Raw genomic sequence first — 23,641 nt, forward strand, 5'->3', positions numbered from 1 at the left:
TTTATGGAGTCAGTTGTAAATATAATACAGGACTAATAAACAATTTTTTAAAATATTGTATATTTTTAAAAATACAATGAAATTATTTACGGAGAAGATGATTCATTCCATTAGAGAAAGTCAGGTAGAGGTTTCAATATTTTCTGAAAAGTTTATTTGCAAAGATGTTTACATCACTTTTTGAACTTTTGTACATGTAATTTTTTAGTATATTGTATAGTTAGATAAATAATTGTGTGTTTGGTTGAATCAGGTAGGCTATTACTAAAGAGTTACATATCTATTTTATACTTCAATAATGATATCAGGCTGTCCACCTGTTATTTCCTTTAACCACATTAAACGTGTATTGCAAATTACAAGTCTAAAGGTTTAGTAAATTTTATGTCGCCTTTACATAGATACTCCATGTTTGCTGGTAAATTATTGGTAACAGTCTAGGATTTTAAATAATAAAATTGAAATTATGAAGATTCTAATACGCTATTTTGTAAGATAATTTACGATTACAGTTTCAAGTCAAGATAATCAAGTGATTTTATCGCAATAACTAAAATAAAAGCACGAAGCTACAATAATAACTATATTCATATAAAAAAGAAAAATTATTACACAGTGTCGATCAAAAAACTGTTTAATGGAATCCATAACCCAAGAAATATAAAAAAACTATTTTTTTATTGTAAATTCTGATAAGATACATCTTTGTGCACAGTTTAGTAAAATTTTATTTAATTTTGAGCATTAAATGTCTATAAACTTTTGAAATCTTAATACGTAATAAATACAGTATAATTACCGCCTTCTCAGAGAAATAACTATCCTCTAAAAATGTTTCATTCATTTAAAACTATTTTCTCAGAATCTAAAAAGAAAATTCAATTAAATTTTCTTAGTGAGAAGATACTGAGTATACTGAATGAGAAAGTTTGGAAAATAATGTTTATGTGTGAAGGAAAAAATGAGCATCCATCATATTTTGAACGATTCTTGAGTATCAAGCATCTTTTTCTTGAAATATTTATAAAACGGCGTATAATCTTTTTAATTACTGTTATTAGTAGAATATGCATTCAAAAGTTTTTATTGAAATTGTATTAGTGATTTGAGAGAAATTGGATTATGAAATTCGTTAATTTTCTACATGGATAAACTATAGTTGTGGGTTCCTTCAAAGTATGAGTGTCATATTTATGTTTATTACTGCTATATATAGTATTTATTATTAAAGCAAATACTATGTAACAATAATTGATGAATGATTCTAAAGACATTAAATATTAAAAAATGTTATATTCACATTTTGATACATAAATAATTTTTTATAGTTTGTGCAACAATTGTGACAAACGTAAACAACAATAGCAAAAGTTAAACGCGTCATTTTGTTTAAGAAAAGGTAGTAATGAATGTTTTGACGTTTTTTGGTGGTAGCAATGACACAAAATTACATAAAAGTAAAACTAAATAAGCAATACGTTTCATTAGTATACTAAAGACGCCTGTTCCTCAACTTTTCCTCATTTCACTTTCTTCTCCGTAAAAAGAACACGGTTTCTCGATCAGAGTCTTTATTTAGTTGCACGGCAACATTTTTCAGAATAAAATCTCTTAGAGTTGATTTACGGCTCTATTTATAGAGAAATTGTACACACGTCATTAAAACCTTATATCGAATAAATAAAGTAACCGGAACTTTCAGTTATTTGAGAACATTACGCGAATGCAAAGGATAATAAATGGTGTAAGAAAGAATTTTCTTTGTCAGGGAAAATTCAAGTCGAAAGAGTGGAATTAGTTCTTAAAATTGTTTCATTTTTTTATATCTTGAATATAAGTTTATAATTAGACTGCGGATTTTTATACATTTATGGAAAATTTAAATATGTAGAAAATTATAGAATCCTTATAATATGCAAGAATGTACAAAATAATGAAAATTAAATAGGTACATTTTATAATATTTTTAATTGGGTACCATTTTTCTAATTGCATTTACAAACATAGGAATTTACATAAACAATCGCAGTTCATTAATAACTATATGAGATAGAGTAAAATTTTCAATACAAATATTGTTTAGTTGTGTAGGATCTATAATACTCCAGAAAAAAATTCACCGTGATATAAACTGAGTATAATATTTCCTCACTAAACACGGATTACTATCCTGATTATTCTTTAATACGATTTAAGTACCTAGCCTATCTTTTTCTGTTCTTAGTTTAGGAAAGTCAGAAGTGAATCGCTCACACATGGATTAACATCAGAAATATACCTTTTAGATTTTATGAACTTGTTATTAGCAATGAAACATTGGCTTATAATGAATACATCTGTATTTGATCTATTCTTTGACACACGATTTCTAAAATGTAAGGAAGTAATCGTTTTCTGTAACGAATTTATTATTGTACAAGGGTTGTCGGATTGTAAATAATAGAATATTTTTATTTATGAGAGATAGTTTTCTACTTTTCCATCGATACTTTCATTACAAAGTAATCTCTTAATGGTTACAATAGACATCTTAAATTTTAGAAAAGTTGTATCATAACCTACATTTCCTATACGTAACAAGTACATAGGACTTCTTATTTAAAGAATTTTTCAATAAGTAACTATGATAATTTTTAGTGTTTCTTAAGAGTAATTTTAATTTAAACAAAATAGGAAAGTTAAAAAATGTGAAATATGAGAAAATGAAGATATTGAAGACGAGTAGGTATGCTATCATAGAATTAAGAAATCGAAAGTAAGCTCTATTAGGGAATTTTCTTTATGTCCCTGAAAATAAAGAAATTACTGTTGATTGTATCTGGCCAGTTTCATTGTATGATTCCAGAATAAACGGTTCTTACGCAATTTGGTACAGGCGGTGAAAGTAAATCACTTATCAGAATATTGTTTGTTGAAGATAATGTGTTCACGGAGATTAACGAATTCCACAATTAGCTGACGAGATATTATTACATGTAACTGTTATGAAGTTGTTGAAATGTTACTTATTATAAGCTGCAGAATCAAAATAGAACTGTCATCGCACATGTAATAAAATACAATCTTGTTTCATGATAGTGAAATTATAAATACGTAGCATGTTAGATATATTTGGTCTCAAAAGTATACAATGATTATAAGCATTAAATAAATGTAAACGATAAGTTTTTTAACTAAATAAAAACTAAATTAGTTTTTAATGAAATTATTATTATAATTAAAATTAATGTTTGAAATTGAGATTTTACCTCTAAAACAGTTGTTGACACTAATTATTTTTTTTAATGAAATACAAATAAAACATTTAATTAACAAATATTCGTTAGTATTACTACGTACAATGGAGTTATAAACCATTCTAGATGGAAAATACTTAACCTCACATTTTTCTTGATATGTTTATAATTTTAATTTAATACTTTGATAATTCTCTATCTTTATCAAACATGTATGGTACTTCTACTATCGTTTACACAAAAAAGTTTTTTTTTAGCCAGTACTGCAGATTGGAATGCATGTAATCGCTCACATAAAATATGCACTTGTAATAATAACGAATGATATTTTTTTAATCAAGTAAGTAAAATACCGTTTTAAAATCGCTAGAAAAAGATTAACGTCTACTCTATTTTAATTTTATATTCTTAAGTACTCAAGGGTTTACTTAAAAATTAAGAAATTTTTATATTTTTTCGTACAATAATAACTGTTAAATTATTTTATTACATATTGTGATATTTCGACATATTTAAGGATCATTTATATTGTAAAATTTTTTTGCATTCTAATAATCTAAAAGGCAAGGTGACTAGGCATTTTTTACTCCCTTCTGTGCCTACTATAAGCTTTTAAACTGTTGAACTATGTTTTTAACAATTTGTATATAACAGAACGTATCAGTATAAAATAAATTTCTTTCATAATGTATTTCATTTTAAAGAAAATTAAGTTTGAACCTTCTTGCGTCATATGTACTTGATAAATATATGGGCACATGTGTATGTGTACATACATATAATGAGACAGAGTGTGTAATTTCTGCATATTCCTTGATCACTTTAAACTGTATGTTTTGCATTGATATGCGGTAAAAATTCATTCAACTTTTTCGCTAACCAAATGAAATGCTATTTTATATCTTTTGCCTCTTTCTTTAAGTAAAAACACCACCCTGCTATTTATATTATCTCAAAGAAAAGAACTATAAATTATTTACACGAAAGCAATATAAATGAACAAGTAGTATAGTAAACACACTTTATTTTTTAGCCTCACTTGCTTAGAAGGAGGACTTAATTTTACAACAATATTTTCCATTCACGTTTCCATTTTTTCATAAGCAAAAGCTTATTTTATTTTATATTCTATGTTCTGTGTTAGACATATTCCTGTATATGCGATATATATGGTTTATACGTGGATAAAGAAACATATTTATTCGTTTGTAAAGCATTATATAAAATAAAATAAATTTATTTTATATATATATTTTATATTTATTTTATAATAATTTTATTTTATTAACAGAAGACATTTTTCAAATATTAATAAAACATAATTCAAAATTTAGAAATAAAGATCAATCGTATTCCGATTAACTTGTTACCGATATTGCACTGATGTAATCTTTATCTATCAACAGGAAGCAACTATCTGTTTAAATTAATACTTAATGCTTTGTACATATTACAGTCGAGTATTATTAAGTGTTAGAAACAGCACATGACAAGGTATTATTACATCAGCACGATTTTTCGATGGTGTTATCGATCCTCTTACTTGAAGATGAAGTAAAAAAAGAAGAAGAACGTAATCTTATCTGTATTCTTCCTCGCGCATCCAAGTCGCTGAGTACGCGTCCTATAAATTATTCATTACTATATGTATGGATTGTATAACTGTTACTGTCTTTGGAAAGCATGCTTATTGCTATACTTCACACTCAGTAATTAAAATTTTCCACATTATCGTAAACGAAACTAGATGTTACCTATTAAACGTAACTATGCAGTTAGAATGATTGGTACGTATGCAGGAGTTTAATTAGCAAATTATGAAACTCATTAATCAACACAGCAACGCTGAATCAGGTACAATGATTTGTATAAAATATGCATACGATTCCTAAATTAATTCTAATACAATATGTACAGATTGTCGTGTACTTGGTAGTGTGAGTGAGAGGATGGCGATTCTGTCTAGATTTTAGATGAAAAAGTGAATCGAAAATATAAAACAAATTCTTCTCCTACAAGATTTTGTCCTTCAAAGAAGTGATTTTGAAGATTTATTTACTATATGCGCATACGCATGATTACGAATTTTCCTAATGTTTAATATACATTGAATGTACTTGTTAGCGTCAACGTATTTTAAAAACGAATTGAGGGTGAATGGTTCCATGCCGTCTTGCCTTCGAGGGTTTTATGTATGGAACTTAGGCTATGTGGCCTTGAATGAGGGTGCGTGAGACTAAACAGCCTCGACGCCAGGCGATGGCTGATGACCACGTTGGGTCTCCCAGCTATCGGGTGTTGAGGGATTGAATGTTTATGTGAAGAGCTAGAGAGTTTGGAAATAGCAAGCGGCCTGACGCCGCGTAGCTAAAGAATTGGGACTTTGTTCCTGAAGGATCTGGCCACGGAGTGGGGAGAGTCCTTTGACTCTCTGGCAAGAGGACTGTGTCAAGGGACACGGCACTTACCCCAGAACCTTGAACGAGGAATCAAATTAGAAAAGTTTCTAACATACTGATTAGCGAGGGCATAGAATAAGACAAAGTGCTTAGTTTTTAAGAATTTCATTAATTTAAAAATTTTAAAAATGTTGTTACACATAGAATTGAACTATTATGAAATTTCTTACGGACATTGTTTGAAGTATTGTTTTGTATTTGTAATTTTTCAAATCGTTGTCATACATAATCAATTTAAGTGTCGCCATAAATAAAAATTCAACAAAAATCAAATTCAGAAATGAAATTGGAATATAGTACCTTCGAAAATGCTTATAGAAGTTTAGTAAGAACACATTTATCTATGTACGAGATAAGAGAGATATTGTTTTTAATCAATTTTTAATTTAAAAAAATTCCTGGAAGGCAAACAGGTTTGTCTCATTCTGTGTCCTCGTTATACGATCCATTTAAGATATAGAAGCATTAGGAATATTTAAGAACATAAATATCGTTTATTTACTGCAATAATGACAACTCAAGAAATTGTAACTATTTTTGAGTTGGTACATATAAAAAAATTAGCTTTTATGTGAAAAGAAGTTAGTGCTTTATTTCTCAAAAAACTATGATTTTTGAGTTCTGCCATTGATGCAGTGAATGAGCCATACGTACATATTCATGTTATTCACATTGTTTTAATAAAATCTGTCGCTGTACAATTGAAGTTTTATAGAAAGTGTTTTTTAGTTGAGTACTTCAGGCAATCTACCTTTGATTAGAGCTGTCAATAACATTTTTGTTTAACTATAAATATCATTTATAATTACGCAATTATATGATCAACGAACAAAGAACTCTCTTAACAATTGTTTTTCTTACCAACTGACAATTATCAGGGTTTCTACTGTTCATCGAATATTTTATTTTTATACCTAATAAGACATGACAGTCGCGTGATGAAATTGCTTGTGGTAAATAAAAGATAGTTTATTAGAGTGACTCTTACGAACAAGATTTTTTTATTAAGTAAAGTATATTTTGAAACAGAAATTTTCTAGTATCATGCATGCAATTCTATTGGGTGTATGCATAAATTCATACTGCGTCACTTTTCCTCTTTTTTCATATGCTAAAAATACATATATTTTTTTAGACTATAAAATAATTATAGATTCTTGTATCTACTTTTAACAACATCTACTTGTAAGTGTAATATAGGTGTATATTAGAATTATAAATTCCTATTTTCATAAACACAATTAGACAAGGGGAATCTATCTAAGCTTTGACTTTGAAATATTCAGTACAAAGAATATATAACTTTCAATATTTTGTACATTTTTGCATATTACGTATATGAATACTACACTTTTTTGCATATACAAATTTCCCATAGCCGATGTTCATTAGTTTGGTTTCAGTAGTTAAAAAATATAGCTAAATAACATGAATAATCAGAAAAAAGGTTCATGGGATGAACATAATGAATATATAAAATGAATTCCACGATGGAGACGTCTTGAATATTGAATGCTCTTAAAGAAACATATTTTTAAAGACATTAAACGGGCATCCATGTACTACTTCTGTCTCTAATATTTACTAAATATTTAATAAGAGCTTAAGAAGCTAAAGAAGAGCTTAAGAAGACGAGAACACTAAAATTAAAAGTGACATTCGCGAAAACTGGAGAAGAAAACTGAATTCAGGGTCCAAGTTGCAAAAAATCGACACCTGAGACTTGTGCCGATAGTCCTGAATGCTCTGATAACTACATTTGTGACCGCTGCAAATTATATTGAAACTGATCTGAGTCACGTAGCAACATTCTTTTTTTTTTTTTTTTTTATAAATTTCCTTTATTCGTGCACTAGTCTTACTATTTGTAGACTTCTTACACCATTTGTATCCGTTTCTTTTTGTCATTCGCTTCATCCATTCTTGCTTTCATACTCGTACTATACTCATACATTCAACATTCTTCTACAATTTGTCCCCTTCGCTTTCATCAGTAATCCGGCGGGGGCACTGGACATTTGTCCAGTGGATGTAACCTTCGCAGTCTCCTTGGAAGTGGTATTGTGCAGTCTTTTACCGTCGGGTTTTGGTGTGTGTTAATTCTGGCCCAATGTTTTTGATTTAGGATTAAAAGGGTTTGTTCGACTGATGGGATATCTAGGGTTTTTTCTATGTCGTCGTTCCGTATGTACCATGGTGCGTCAAGTATCATTCGTAGCAGTTTCGACTGTGCAGTTTTAATTTTCTTTTGATTAGTTTTTGTAGCTGTACTCCAAAGGGGTGCTCCGTAGGTCCATAAAGGTTTAATTATGGTTGTATATATTATCTTTTTGTTTGTTATTTTTAGTTTCGATTTTTTTCCAATTAGCCAGTACAGTTGTTTTGTTGCTGATGATATTTTCCTTATTAGGTGTTTTATGTGAGGGCCCCATGTTAATCTTTTGTCTAATACTATTCCTAAATATTTCGTTTCTATTGTTTGTGGTACGATTGTTTGGTTTATGTATACAGCCTTGAGTTCCTGTCTATTTAATGTGAAGCAGATGTTTGTGCTTTTGTGTGGATTAATTGTAATTTTCTTTTGCTCCATCCATGAATATAGTAGTTTAAGTTTATTTGTTAAATTTGTTGCTGTAGTTGCATTGTTTCCGATGTCGTCAATTGTGGTGTCATCTGCAAATGTTAACATTGAGTTTTGTATTTCTTTGGGAGGGTCTGCAGTATATATAGAGAAGAGTATTGGTCCCAGTACGCTCCCTTGCGGTACCCCTGCTTTGTATTCTCCAATACTTGAGTTTTCGCTGCCTATTTTGACGTAAAAGAATCTGTTGCTTATGTAACTATGGATCATGTTTACTAGATGCTCCGGTAATTTGTTCGCAACATTCTGCTGTGCCCAATGCTTCGACAGTTCCACTCAATGATATTTCAGAATTCTGTATCAAAGTTTAATCAAGGTTCAAATTAACTATTAGATTAAATTATGATATTGTTAATTCATAAATGAAGCAGAATAGAAAGCATAAAATGTTTTTTTTTTCTTTATTTAAGAAAAACCTTAAATGTCCGGTATTAGGTGAACTCCCCCTAAATGCATAAAGATCCGGAGGCTAGTTCTAATACTAACATATTTCGATGAATATTACCAATTTCACGAAGAAAAAAAGGAAAAGTGATGTGGCATCAAATGATGCATCAATGTAATATTTTAAAAGCTGTTGATGATATTAACAAATTTCTTTGTTACTGAGTCACCTTAAACGACTCACTACACGAACTTTCGTTGACTATAAAGACAAGTTAAAGAAAGGAGTTCGGATAATTGTCTGTTATAAGGGCTCCACCACCGATTTTGACGATTTTCTAATATGTTATAAAGGGCAATATTTGGAACAACTTTTTCATTTGAAAAAATTTGCGGATGGTTTTAATTTCCGAGATATTTGCAAGAAACTATTGTTACTATTGCAATGATTTTTGCTGTAAGAGCACGTCCGCGGCAACGTATACGTGAGTTCGATGCCACTGCTTATCTATTGTTTATATGAACACGTCGTGGCAGCCGGTAGGCAGCTTATACAGGGTGTTTCTTTTATCTTGCATATCCTAATATCTTCGTTGTTTTTGCTAATACGAAAAAATGTGCTAGGACAAACTGGTTTGGTTCAAAACCGAGAATATTATCATCTATTTTTTCTCTTTCAAGGTCATTTTTTCTGAGTGTTGAAGGTCACCAGAATTTTCTGCACATTAATATGTAGCTTTTATGACGTAGTATTATAGTGTACATGAAGACGAATTTGTGGTGCTGACACTATGGTTTCGAATGAAAAAGTTACGTTACTACACCAGGAAATATGAAGCAAAGAATTTTATACGCTTGCAATACCATTCCTTCAGTAATGATTGATTGTATAAGCAACAGTTTTTCCGCGCTCGAAAGTGTCTCGGAGCCAATGGACACCATTTTAAATATTTATTATAGGGTAAATTTAACATAATTAAAATAATAGTAAAATAGTACAATTTATTACTTACAGACCACCAAAAATGTAAAATTTTTTAATTGTCTTTAAACTAGCGCGATTTTTTTCATTCAAGATCATTTAAAGGTCATAGTGTCAGTTCGTTGAATTCGTCTTCATGTGCACTATGATGCTGCATTCATAAAAAGTACATATAAATATGCACAAAAATGGCGATGACCTACAAAACTCGAAAAAACTGATCTTGAGAGAAAAAAGTATGGGTTATAATATTTGTAGATTTGAACTAGACAAATTTGTGCTGACATATTTTTTTGTATCAGCAAAAATAACAAAGATATTAGGATATGCAAGATGAAAGTAACACCCTGTGTAACGGGTAAACTAAAAGGTTAAATTTGGCCAATTTCAGTGTTGAATTTTAACGAAATGTTCATTCCATATTTTCCATGTTTCCGTACATGTCAATATTCTCCTAACAGAAAAAGGAAGACGGATCAGAGTTCATATAGGTTATGTTCTTTTACGGGTAGGAGTGCAGGGGGAGGGCGCAGCCTTACCCTGCCCTCTTTTCGGTATTTTAAACTTCTCCAAAGCCATTGTGTTGGGCGAGTGCACGTATAAACACAATACAATGTAGTGGCAGCAATAGTGTTTTACAAATATTTCGGAAATGAAAGCCGTTCGCAAATTTCTCTTTGAAAAGAAAAAGTTGTTTAACATAATGCCCTTTGTAACATGTTTAAAAATCATCAAAATTGGAGGTGGAGCAGTTATAACAGATAATTACCGCCGAAAATTGTTTGCAACGTTTTCTCTATTTTTCCTTAACTGCTTCAAAGAATCATCTCGCTAACTCCTTTCTATTAAAAGTTCTACAGTTTTGGTACAGACTTCTTCAGAATATTCCACTGTGTAATGTTTTAACAATGGTATGTTTATGATTATTTATAAAAATGTGTTTTAAAATGAAAGTTGTACCTATTTTTCTTTGGCATAAAGAATGGTTGTAAAAAAAGAAACGTTTTTTCACATGTGAACTTCTTAAATGGCATATTTGGCTTAACTATTTGAGTGTGAATAAAGAAATCCTTGTTAAACTTCTTTCTTAAATTAAGTACATTATTAATTAAGAAGAAAAATATTGCCACGAGAAGCATTGCACTGCACGTAAGATTAACTATAATTTTAGAATTTCTTGTAACTGGAAGATTTTGAATTTTTATTTCAAATTTCTTTATTTTTTTTTAAATGTCATCCTATGTTTTTTTGTTAATTATTTGATAACAAATAGCAATTCTTAAAACGAATAAAAATAGTTATAACACAAGGCCAACTATGGTCATGCAGAACTGTGTTACAGGGATTTGTATTCATTTTGAAAGCTGTTATCAAATGATTAACAGAAAAATATAGGATGCCAATAAAGAAAGGAAAATGTGACCTTCATATTCTTTAAGCATCTTCGCTTATAAACAAATCGATATGATCACGTGATGGCCCCTTAAATATTAAATAATTTTTGTTCGAAAAATTGTTCTGTTATTCTTATAGTTTCTAAGGTAATCAAGATGCTAGGTTTTATTAGGACACCCTGTATATCACATCTTGCTTAAAGAACTGAAATGATTGGCAAAATCTACTGAATGTGCGTAAATATTCGCGATAGAAAGACAAACACGGCAGGGTTAATTATCCAGCATTAAGAAAATATGTTATTGACTTGTAGTATGTAAAAGTAGTGACATTTTAAAACATTAGTAAAAATTAGACACATACACGTATGTATGATAAAAAATAAGATAAACTATGTAGCTACTTATACATATAATTAAAAAAGCAATTTTAACAGATACAGTAGTATCATCTACGATTTTGCAAAGTTGAAATCGGATCATAATATTTTACTTCTTATATGGCAATGTTTTTCTTATACAATATTTTATTCTTTCGTAATTATTTGACATCTTGTAAGATTTTAAGATAAATGAACTCAACGTTTTTATTTGACCGGAAACTGATACTTGAGACAGATACAGAACTGATACAGAAGCAATTAAATCATCAAAATGATATTGAATCAATATGAAGTCAATACAATAATGCCAGAATAGATCATTTTAATCAAAATCAATATGTTCACTAACTTCCGTTTCTTATCACTGTTATTCGATGTAATGACTTTTGCGAGAGTTCCAAGAACCGGAAGCGATGTTATATCAATTTTTAGTCTCTATTTATAACTTGTTATATGTCGAGATCGATAAAAGATTTATCAGAGTTAAAGGATTATGTTAGACGCATACCTACCGACAATCGGTGGCTGATATAATTGTGTCGTTTTAACTACAGGCCGATTACAAACTTAACTGAATTTTATATATCGATTGTTTTCTTATTCATTAGATAGAAAAAAAAGAATTGTTCAGTCTGTAATCGACTTTTATACCGACAAGATTGTCAAAATTGTCGGTCATTGATTATCCGTACATGTGCGCCTAGGCTCAAGGAGAGTAAAGTATCAAATTCATTCATTTTATTAAATATATAAACAAGTATCGAATATATTAAGTAACGAAGACAATTCCGTCACTTTTAAAATTAAGAAGTCGCTTATATTAGACTGTCGGACAAAAAACACACGTGTGCTATGTTCAATTTTGAAAAGTAGTAATAGGAATATAACCTACATCTACCTCGTACTAACGTGAAAAAGTAATTTAGTCTGACATAACTTCAAATAGTTGCCTGTAAAAAAGCAAAAACATAGAAACACGGGTGCTTATTAGCTTTGTTCTAATATTAATATTTCATTCAGCCTATTCCCTGTTTTATAATAGCAATAAGCTGTTCCCGCAGAGATTGAAATCATTTTTGTATGTTGTATTAAAATTGTATTTAACCGATTTATGTCCGAAAATCATTGGTTTAGGAAATATTTCAATTTCAGGATTGCTATGAAATCATGATTCTCTCGTATTAATATTAGGACATTAAATCGTCATTTTTAAATCGTTGGATAGAACAAGACGGTCTTACTAACCTTCCACCACGATCACTTGGTCCAACACTTTTTAGTGATGAAACTCTGAAAGACTACTTACTTCGTAATGGTATAAATAGAAAGTTATCGGTATTGTCATAGCTATCGTTATATCGTGCTGCCAATGTTCCTTCCGTTTACGGTACATCATCGTGTGATCATAGATAAAACAAAATACAAAACAAAAATATATAGTAATAAAGAAATAACAAGTAACATGACATCATTACTAAATCTTTTGTATGAGACCTACAATGACAGTGAGTGATAGAAGGCGATATCTACCTAATTAGTGCGAGAATCACTTATATAAAGTTGATTGTCAACTTTTTAACTGTAAGAGAGAATGTGAACTCATTTTAAATTGTATAATCTTACATTTTGAAAAATATTCTTGATACATATTTTTGTAAGTCAAATACATTTTTGCTTCAGAAGCATTCAATCTTCCAAAAATGTTTCATTATTAAAATACTTTATAAATATAAACTTATATCTCATATGCAGTATTGTTCCTTAAAACGACTGAGTTTCAGTCCCCGCAAAAGACTCGCGACTATCCGCACCACTCAGCAGGGGTCCTTTCGTCGAGCGATCGAAAAGACAGAATTAGGATATTTGTTCTCACTTTGCCTTTAAGTACTTATGCACATACACAACGCGGAGAAGTACATTTACAAATCACGCTCCGATTTAAATCGCTGCCATACACTTTTATTCGTTCTAAAACATTAATTGTAGTTACAAATAACACCTATTTTAACATTAAGGATAATATACATATACATACGTATGACGTTTATATAGTTACTTATACGTAACTTATACAAGGTGTAACAGATAATATAACCTTCGATATTTTAAAGTGTGATAGGAGGTCCAAATTGAAGCGTAAAATGTACTATAACATAATGCCCAGTTTGCCTTAATTTTGCAATAGTAATGTCTTAAAATAACATATCAATATGCTAAACCAACAATCAGAGAATTTTGCAATTTTACAGATGCAAAAGCAGAAATATAGTAAAACGTTTGTATACAGTTTATTGTATCTATTACGGTTTACTTTTTGGAAGCTTTAAAAATTTGAGATGTTTGTCGAAAATAGATCGCTAACTTAAAAAGTAGAGATAGATCTTACTAAGGCAGAACAATTTCTAACGTTTTAACTTGAAAATGAGATCGCGAGATTGCAAAATTACAGCATGGCAAATGACCTCAAAGTATGCGATCTTGTGGTTTTGAGCAAAAGAAACCTGTAGTAAAATCCCATCTGGGGTGAGTTCGAGACTTCACGCTCGAGAAAAATTTGAGGATATAGGCGATACTCTAACGCGTTGGATTGCCAAATGTCTTGGAAAACACATTTGGCAATCCAACAATTAAAAGTCAAGTGTAGGTTGATTGTGACCCAACCTGCTAGAGTATCCTTATTCTGTTTTCCTGTCGCATGTGTACCCTGGCAGTACCGAACGTATACACAAAACAATTGTTTATATAAATGTTTGTGTCATCTTCAATTTGGTATTTAAAAAGAGTGCGAAAATAATAACAATTGAATTATAATTTAGTTCTTAAAATAAAACATATAAAAGTAGCAATAGCTAATCACTTTACAATTATATCTCACTACCAGCTATTAAATTTCATGTATGAATATCGAAATAGGCAATAATTACGGACTAAATTTTTGGAACGAATTTTTATCAAAGTAATGCATATACTAAATAAACTGATCAGGAATTAGGTTCTGATCTATAACTAGGTCCTTGCTTGTACATCTGTTAGTAATATGTATATTTCTTTTTTATGCTTTTCTTAGGATGTATTTTATTTTAAAAAAGCAGAAAATGTTTATAGTTATTTTATAAGATAATGAAGCCTTGTTAAGTACAATAATGTAGGTAAATATTCTATAAAACTTAGAAGTTCTAGAGTCAAAATGCGAATTGTTACGTTTACCTTTAGAGTTTCCTATACAGTAACATCTTTTGCTCAGAATGACCTCCCAAATACGTTGTCAAAACTTATCGGTTTTTATCTGTAACACTCTGTATATTATATGTAAATATTATCTACCATTTCTAACAGAAAAAAGCAAGGTTGTTAGAAAACATTCTCTATTCGGGTAATAAAAGACTCGAATATTAGGGTATTCGGATATGCGGGACATACTGTAGATCATTTTATATGCATCCCACAGTTTAAAATAGGGGTCGAATGAAACTGTTAAAACGTTTAATTATGGTAGAATTAATTTCAACAGGCAGCTCAGGGTCACTCAGCCCCTCACGCGCCTTTCTGGTAGGACAGAGGAGTGAGTTCACGGATATTCCACACACGCAGCAAGTGTGTCCGTATGCACGGGGAACTGCTGTGGTGGGGGAACTCACCAGAAAGGCGCGTGAGGGGCTGAGTGACCCTGAGCCGCCTATTGAAATTAATTCTATCATAGTTATAAAATATCCGTAATGTTTTGATTGTTATCTTTTCTGTTACAAGATAACGGTTTTAAAATAAAGTGTATTCAGTGAAGCTATTATTTCATTCCTTTTTGTATAAATACGAAACTTTTATTTTCTCGAAAATAAAAAAAGAATTCCAGTTAAATAGGAACATTTATTCTACTTTGAAACAATTTAACTTTTGGCCAGTAAATTTCTCGTGCTAGGATATATAAATTTGAAGTTGAAATCTTAAAATGAGTCATTTGTTAGCTTTATCTTTTACAATTCATACGTAATACATGTATGCACTCTTAATGATAGAAGATTCTTATTCTACAGTACACAATCACTATTTCATTACTAGGAAAATTTGAGAGAATATGTTCTAGCATTTAATTATATAATAAAATAAGCTTTACGTAATTTAAAAAATAGTTCAAAAATCTATATTTCATCTGAAAATATCTATTAAGTAATGTATGATTTTTCAGAATTTTCATTAACACGTTCACGCCGGCGTCGATTTTCATGTTTTTCGCTATGAGACAGCCCTCAAATTCATGCTGCGCTTCATCTGGCGGCTCACGATTATTACATGTTCAAGCGTGACCCACCGGTGATGCACGCCGCCCAATGGTTCAGTAGCGTGTGACCCACCAGTGATGCACGCCGGCGTCAACGCGTTAATCGAATACAAAATAACTGTTACAAGTGAACTTTTAAAAAAGAATTAAAGTGCTAAAGTTCAGTGTTAACTCAAAACGGGAAAGACATAAGTTACTAGTTAAAAGTTTAATAAATAATTTTTATTTATAAAAATTTACAGTTTCGTTCGATCTCTTGTTTGAAAACCACTGGCTCAGTTAATCTACAGTACGTGCATACGCTCTGTACAAGGAAAATACGATAGGGAACGGACTCCCATTTACGTACAAGTATAACACTGGCTTGTTAATTCTCTGCCATGCGCCACATATGGCTCACAGTTGTCAGCCTATTTTGCACGCTTGCGTGCGCCAGATGTGACACATCAATATTTTTCCAATGGCATAGTTTGCTTAAAAATTTTAATGTATTCAGTGAATAACGAAAAGTAGAAAACTGCGAGTATTCAGCTACCAACGAATCAAATACTTTGTTAAATGCCATAATATTTACGTCTTTGCCTTTACGGAAACATACTATAAATTCAACTACGTTTTACATTGTGGCAAACCTATTTTGATTCATAATAGTACATACTGTGGTTTTTTAAAAGATTGAAACTTTCAATATTTCAATATGATTGATGTGAAACACACTTCCAAGGAATTACTTGATATGTTGAAGAGTTATCATTTCAGTAGCGATGAAGAAACTTCTGGTGAAGAAAATATGGGTGGCACTAGTGAAAGTGAATCACTGCCATCTGAAGATAACTCTGCCACATCTGAAGAAGAGGAATATCCAAAAGAAAGTTCGTCGAACGACGCCAATGTTTTTGGATCTGAGGATGAATGGAACATGAATATTGTAAAAGGCGAAAAATTGGAATTTACAGGCAACTCTGGACTCCAAAAAGATCTCTCATCTGCAATCACACCGATACAGATGTTCGAACACTTCTTTGACCGTGATATAATTATGCTAATGGTTTCAGAAACAAACAGGTATGCCCAGCGATATATCGACAACCAACAATTGTCGAAGCATGCCAGAATGCAAAGGTGGAAGGAAGTAACAGAAGATGAAATGAGAAAGTTTTTAGGAATCATTTTATTGACAGAATTGATTAAATTCCCTAGAATAGAAGATTACTGGAAAAAAGACCCACTGTTCTTTCACCCACTTTTTCACCACATTCAAATGCCGTACAATCGATTCTCTCTGATCTTGAAGAACTGGCACTTCTGTCCCAACGAACAGACACCGCCAGGGGATAGATTGTACAAAATCTCCAACTTAATAAATATGCTTTTCTCAAATATCCAGAAAATGTATACCCCTGGCGATGAAGTAGCCTTTGATGAGGCCATCTTTTCCCACAATGGCTGCCTTATTTTCCGCAAATATAATTCCACTGAGCGTCACGGACAAGGGATTAGAATGTACAAACTCTGTGATGCCAGTGGCTACATCTGGAATGCGTCTATTCATTGTGGTGGAAAGCTTAGCAAAAGTAAAACTCCGCAATTAAATAATTCTAGCTCGATCATCGTTAATTTGAGTGAATCGCTTCTCGATTGTGGACGAGTAGTTGCAGCAGATAAATGGTGCAGTAGTATCGAATTAGCAAGTTACTTAAGGACTCGCAAGACGGAATATTGTGGGCCATTAAAGAGAGATCGGAAGAGTTTTCCGCAGGGTTTGAAGATGTTGAGAGTTAAAAAAGGAGATGTGAAATCATTGTCAAATTCAGAGGGAATTCGTATTTTTAAATATCACGGCCGGAAGGACATCTTCATGGTATCGACTTTTCACGGAAACGAGATGAAAACTGCGACAAGGTCCAAACGTTCGGGAGAAGCATCGACAAAACCGAGTGTTATCGTAGACTTTAATAGAATCAGAAGTAGTATTGATTTATCGAGTCAGGCTGTCGAATATTATTCCCCAGCGAGGAAAAGCGTTAAGTGGTACAGGAAAGTAGTATTTCAGCTACTTAACGTAGCAGTGTTCAACAGTTGGGTTATTTACAATATGATATCGAAGTCATACACGATCGCAGACTTTATAAAGGCACTTTCGTCGTCTTTACTAGGGAATTTTAATACATCAATTAAACAGAACATGAGTCAACTTCTTGTAGGTAGTCATAAATTAATAACTCTTCCAAGAAAGGAATCTGGAAAAATAGCACGCAAAAGATGCGTTTCTTGTTATGAAAGTATTGCAACTTCAGAAAGTGTTCAAGAAGCTAGGAAGAAAGCTAAAAAAGTTAGTACTGAATGCCAACAGTGTAATAAAGCTTATTGTCTTAATTGTTTTAACTCTAGACACAAATCCTAAAACGGTATTTAATATTATATGCGTATACATGATGCGTATAGTTCAATAATATAATTTTTATAATATACATTTATATTGATTTTGTATAACTAAATAAAATATTATTAACCAAGTATATTATTATTTATATTACTAAAATATAAGTATTAATCCTTATACGAATACCTGAGTATTCGGATATTCGAGTACTCTTTTCCCCATACTCTTTAAATGGTGACAATCTTGGGTATTGACATAAGGGTTAAATTATTATGTATCGTTTTTTGTTATACGAACTTATTCCTTTACTTTTATGATATTGTTCTATTTTGAATGGGATATTAAAAGCGTCTTCATTTACAAAAAAAATAACTAAAATTTAATAACACGGTTCAATGCAGTATGATTATTAGTATACAAATTTTTCATGTTTCTAAAATCAGTCGACGTTTATGTTTTTGAAATATTAGGCGAGCAAAGATTTTGGCTTCACTTTATACATTTATTTCGACGTACTTGTCTGATCGAAATTCATATTTGATATTTTTGAAAATAGAGTAAGTGGTGAAAAAATTTCATTATACATTTTCGATTTATTTTTTCACTTTAATTGACTACTCTTTTGTTTAAACCATTGGTTGTGAGATATTCCTATACACTATTTCATTATGAGCATAACAATGTTAAAATTTCTCATAAAAGTGATTTTAAACACACCTTCCTTAAGGTTAGCTTTATATTAAATATGTACATTGTATGCTTCTTTTATCAGATTCAAACTTTGAAAACTAATTCTATATACCAAGAATTCTAATATCTTTAAAAGTATAAAAAATAAGTTACATAAGAACTGGTTGTAGTTTTCGTTCTTTTAAAGGTAACAGAAAATGGAACATTATACGAGGAAGTATGGAAGTCTGATTAAAATAACAGGGTCTACTTTCTCATATATTTGTTTTTTTAAGTATAATGTTCCACCGAGAAAGTGTAGCTGTTTCACAAATCAAAATGTGTACTTCTTAAAAAATTGACTTTTTTGAATTTGCTATTTATAAATATAATCCGTTAGACTAGAAACATAAATATCACAAAAAACCCACCAAGCGTCGGATGACAAAGGCGATGCCCCCTCGAGATAGAGGATCTCCAGGAGACCTTCATACTTGCAAGTACCATGAATAGCAGGAATGTATTTCGAATGCTCAGTCGTATTGTTCGTAGTGTTGGTGGTTTTTGAACCTGTACTTGCTTATGGGAAGGAAGGCAAGTGCTTAAATGCGGACTCAGGCAAGCTTGCGAGCTGTTCTGTTCGTGAGCAAACATAACGTAGATGCACCATAAGACGCTTAGAAGACGTGTATAGGACATTCGCAGGATGTTACCGACGTCGCATCGCGTCGTTGGAATGTCTCAAATGTTAGGCGCGCCTATCTTTATGACTATCAATATTTTACTTATTTTAGTTTATGTTTTCTTTATTTATTGTGATCAAATATTAACTCTACTACTTTTGATAGCTTTGCTTTGCTTAAAAAAAGAAATTTAATTTGCAAGTATTATAGGATTGTTGCATCCTAATATGAACTCTCTCCTCACTCTTCATATATTATATACTGTAACTTAAAATACAATTTTATTTAGAAGGTGGAATAACAATTACTTAAAATACTTCTTTTATAAATGTTATTCAGCAGTGTGTACAACATCCAATTAGGACATATAAGGTGATTCTGAAATTATTATATTTCTTATTTAGATATCATTTAAATTTGAGCTTTCGTCTCTTTATTTATTGAATGATCCTCATAGGCTGCTGTTACAGTGAATTTATTTTCTGACGAATATACAGGACAAGCTCAAATTAAAACTGAAACAGAAGCCAAATGTTTCTTATATTATGTTACTTTAGCGTGGAAAGTTTTGAAATATATAGCAATAACAGCAATGAAAAATTCCTTGTTGTTGGTTTAGCTTCAGAAATATAAGTTAGAAATACAATAATTTATATTAACATATGTATAATTTTCAGGTTGCCGTGCCAGATGTCGTCGAAGCTGCAAAAGATGCAGATATCTTGATATTTGTAATACCTCATCAGTTCATCAAAACTCTATGTGCGACATTGCTTGACAAAATTAAACCAACTGCAGTTGGTTTATCATTAATTAAGGTATTCATGTTAACTAAAAATTTTATTTGATGGAAATCAAGTTAATATCGTATAATAAAATATTGTATTGGATTTAAGGGTTTTGATCGAGGAGATGGGACGAATATTGAATTAATCTCCAAAATTATTGAAAAAAATCTGAGAATTCAATGTTACGTTTTAATGGGCGCAAATTTGGCTAATGAAGTTGCAGAAGAAAAATTCTGTGAAACTACCATCGGTAATTAACACAATATCGGTTTAACAAAAACTTATAACGGGTTTATATCTTTTTAACGTTATAAACATTTTGAAAATATTTTTTATAACATAAATTTGCTTTGATTTTTCAGTTAGTCTATCATATAGCATATTAACTATTGAATAAAATTTACTAAAAATCTTTTTTAGTCATCAAAACAAAAGCATAATTAAGAAATACCTAATTTTTATACAGAATATGAATTTATATTTTTAAAAATCTAAAAAGATTTGTGAGTAAATGGCCTGGATACGATTAAACAAATAGTAATGGTGGAAATTATATTTAACTAAATTATTTTTAAAGAAAATTATTTGTACTTAAGTTTAAAAGTATTTTATATTTATGTTTATAGGAGTGTATAGTTTTATTAACAAACTAATTTATGCATGGTATCAACATATTAACTGATAATGACAATAACATAATTTAAAACTTAGAATTTTTAAAAAAATTACGTAATATCTTAATTTCTCTTTATACTAATAACTCAAAAACGACTATCTTTTTTTTAATTATATCAATATTGCAGTACATATGACTATATCAATATTGCAGTACATATGATTATATCTATACGTACATTATATTTAACATAATAGATTAAACTAGTTAAAAACCAAACTAAAGTCAATAAAAATCGTTTAAAGTTTATTCAGTGTAAATAAAATAATTTAACTTTTGACAACAAACTAGAACACCCATATACTGTTAGTTGTTATAAAATATTAACAATTTTTTCCTTAAGATACCTAAATGATTTAATTCCAAATCATAGGTTGCAGAGACAAACGATTGGCTCCCCTATTGAGAGATCTCATTCAAACTCCCAATTTTAGAGTAGTAGTTGTTGAAGACTGTGAAGCAGTTGAAGTATGTGGTGCCCTAAAGGTAAGTTAAAAAATGAATATGCTTAAGAAAACCTGTTTTAAAATAATTGAAGCGTTCTTGCAAGAAGTAGTGTAAGTACCAAAACTGAACAATTTTTTTGTTGAAAAACTATTGTATGTGTCGCATAAAATATATTTTTAACGGGAAACAAATTGTTTCAATTTTAGTACTTACAAAAGAACGCCTCAATTGTTTATTAGCTGTATTTATTAATCGTTTATTAATTGTATTTTAGAACATTGTGGCTTGTGCAGCTGGATTTGTGGATGGTATGGGATTAGGTGACAACACAAAAGCTGCTGTTATTAGATTAGGATTGATGGAAATGGTTAAGTTCGTAGACACATTTTATAGTGGCTCAAAACTTTCTACATTTTTCGAAAGTTGTGGTGTAGCAGATTTAATAACCACTTGCTATGGAGGAAGAAATCGCAGAGTTTGTGAACAATATGTGAAAACGGGCAAAGTACAAATCATACAATTCTATTAATTTTTTCTTACAGGATTAATAAATGTATTTAAGAGAACATGTTTATATTTTTTAAACAGAGTATCAGACAACTTGAAGAAGAACTTTTATCGGGTCAAAAATTACAAGGACCAGCTACAGCTGACGAAGTTCATGGAATGTTAAAAGGGCGTAATTTATTGGAGAAATTTCCACTGTTCACTGCAGTACACCGTATCTGTACTGATCAAATAAGACCAGCTGATCTGCTTGACCAAATTCGTAATCATCCTGAACATGTGTTAGTATACTATTGATTTTATTATTATTTGCAATTGCACATTCATTAACATAAAACTAATATCTCTTTAGGTTTGCACCAAAAACATTGTATATGTACTGACTGTTATATTTATATTTCTAATTGAAATAACATGAAAATTGATTATAATGGTCAAAAACATCCCACATATATCGGGACAGGACATTCTACAAAATGATTTTTTAACGTTTTCATCATACTAAATATAACATTTTAAAATAGAGAAAGTAAGTCATATCTAAAACTTTTCCATTCTAACTTAAAATGTAATCCTTGTGTGCTATGAATTCATTTTAGTTTCACTGAGTAATTGTATTAAAAAATTATTTATGTACTTTTCAGAATGAGGTTGGAAGGAGTTGAAAATGCATAGTTAAAGACTGGAGATTGTTTTATATGAAATTATTTTCATATTAATGTCAGTCTTAGAAACGTTGTAAATATTTTTCATTAGTATCGTACTTCAAATAAATGACATTATCGATTTAAACAAAATTTTATTAATTTATAATTAGTTTTAATTACAGTGTAATAATTTTATATGGATACAACCATATAATTGTACTATAAAGTATTTAATAAAAAGTTTAACGTAAATTGTCTATGAATTTATCATTTTTCTCAAACCCTTCTTGAGTTGCTCAACAAATATTCTTATATACAAGGGTGTCCTATAATACGTGAGACCAATTTCGGGAGTTCATTATATGCTTCAAAACAATGAAAAAAGTTATATAAATATATGTCCCATCTGTCTCCGTTTATGAGATATAATGAATTTTCCGTTTTAATTACTATTATAGAAGGTGCTTAAAATGCATTTGAAGACAAGCATGTTGTCGTCTTGCCATTGATCTGGTTACTCTCTTTATCATTCTTGGTGGTTCTCGAATTTGTTGGAAGTTGTACTCTATTCTATTTCGTAGTATTTCAGCATTCTCGATGTTACGTATACACTAGATTTTAACTATTGTTAAATAGTAGAACGTGAATTATCCAAATAATCGAACAAGGAGAACTAAATTTATGAATGCGTCATAGAACGACAAGGAATTAAACTTTCATAATCCGTATGAGGAATCAAATTCTTACAATTAGTTATTAATGGGCCTGATATTGGTATTCCAATACTTCGCTTTTGCAAGATCCACTTGTACATTGTGTTATCTAATTTATCATCACTTGTTGTTTTTAAGCTTTTATGGGAAATAAAATTGTTTTTATTATTGAATTTCTGTTGAAAGTTTAGCAATTTTAATTCACTGCTTTTTCTGTCGCTAATCGTGGATCTTCTAACATTGTGTTCTTTTGCTAAATTAGAGGCATATTTACTTTTCTTAAAATATTCAATAATGTCCAACTTATGTTCTAATTTCAACACTAATCTTTTTCTTTTAACACTGATTATATGACTAAAATCTATACGTATAA

At 30.4% G+C, this 23,641-nt stretch overlaps 1 protein-coding gene across 1 annotated transcript in view; it reads left to right on the plus strand.

Annotated features, from left to right (window-relative positions):
* Window positions 1-22,812, plus strand: part of LOC143181689 (glycerol-3-phosphate dehydrogenase [NAD(+)], cytoplasmic-like) — a 42,792-nt gene extending 19,980 nt beyond the window's left edge. Inside the window, exons 3-8 of the mRNA XM_076382229.1 lie at window positions 20,168-20,308; window positions 20,387-20,528; window positions 21,328-21,440; window positions 21,676-21,906; window positions 21,990-22,189; window positions 22,553-22,812. Of these exons, the coding sequence (XP_076238344.1) occupies window positions 20,168-20,308; window positions 20,387-20,528; window positions 21,328-21,440; window positions 21,676-21,906; window positions 21,990-22,189; window positions 22,553-22,583 (858 nt within the window). The 3' untranslated portion in view covers window positions 22,584-22,812. The remainder of the gene's footprint in view (window positions 1-20,167; window positions 20,309-20,386; window positions 20,529-21,327; window positions 21,441-21,675; window positions 21,907-21,989; window positions 22,190-22,552) is intronic.
* The last annotated feature ends 829 nt before the right edge of the window (window positions 22,813-23,641 follow it).

Source organism: Calliopsis andreniformis, chromosome 7, assembly GCF_051401765.1.
Source record: "Calliopsis andreniformis isolate RMS-2024a chromosome 7, iyCalAndr_principal, whole genome shotgun sequence".
In the NCBI taxonomy this organism is placed as follows: domain Eukaryota; kingdom Metazoa; phylum Arthropoda; class Insecta; order Hymenoptera; family Andrenidae; genus Calliopsis; species Calliopsis andreniformis.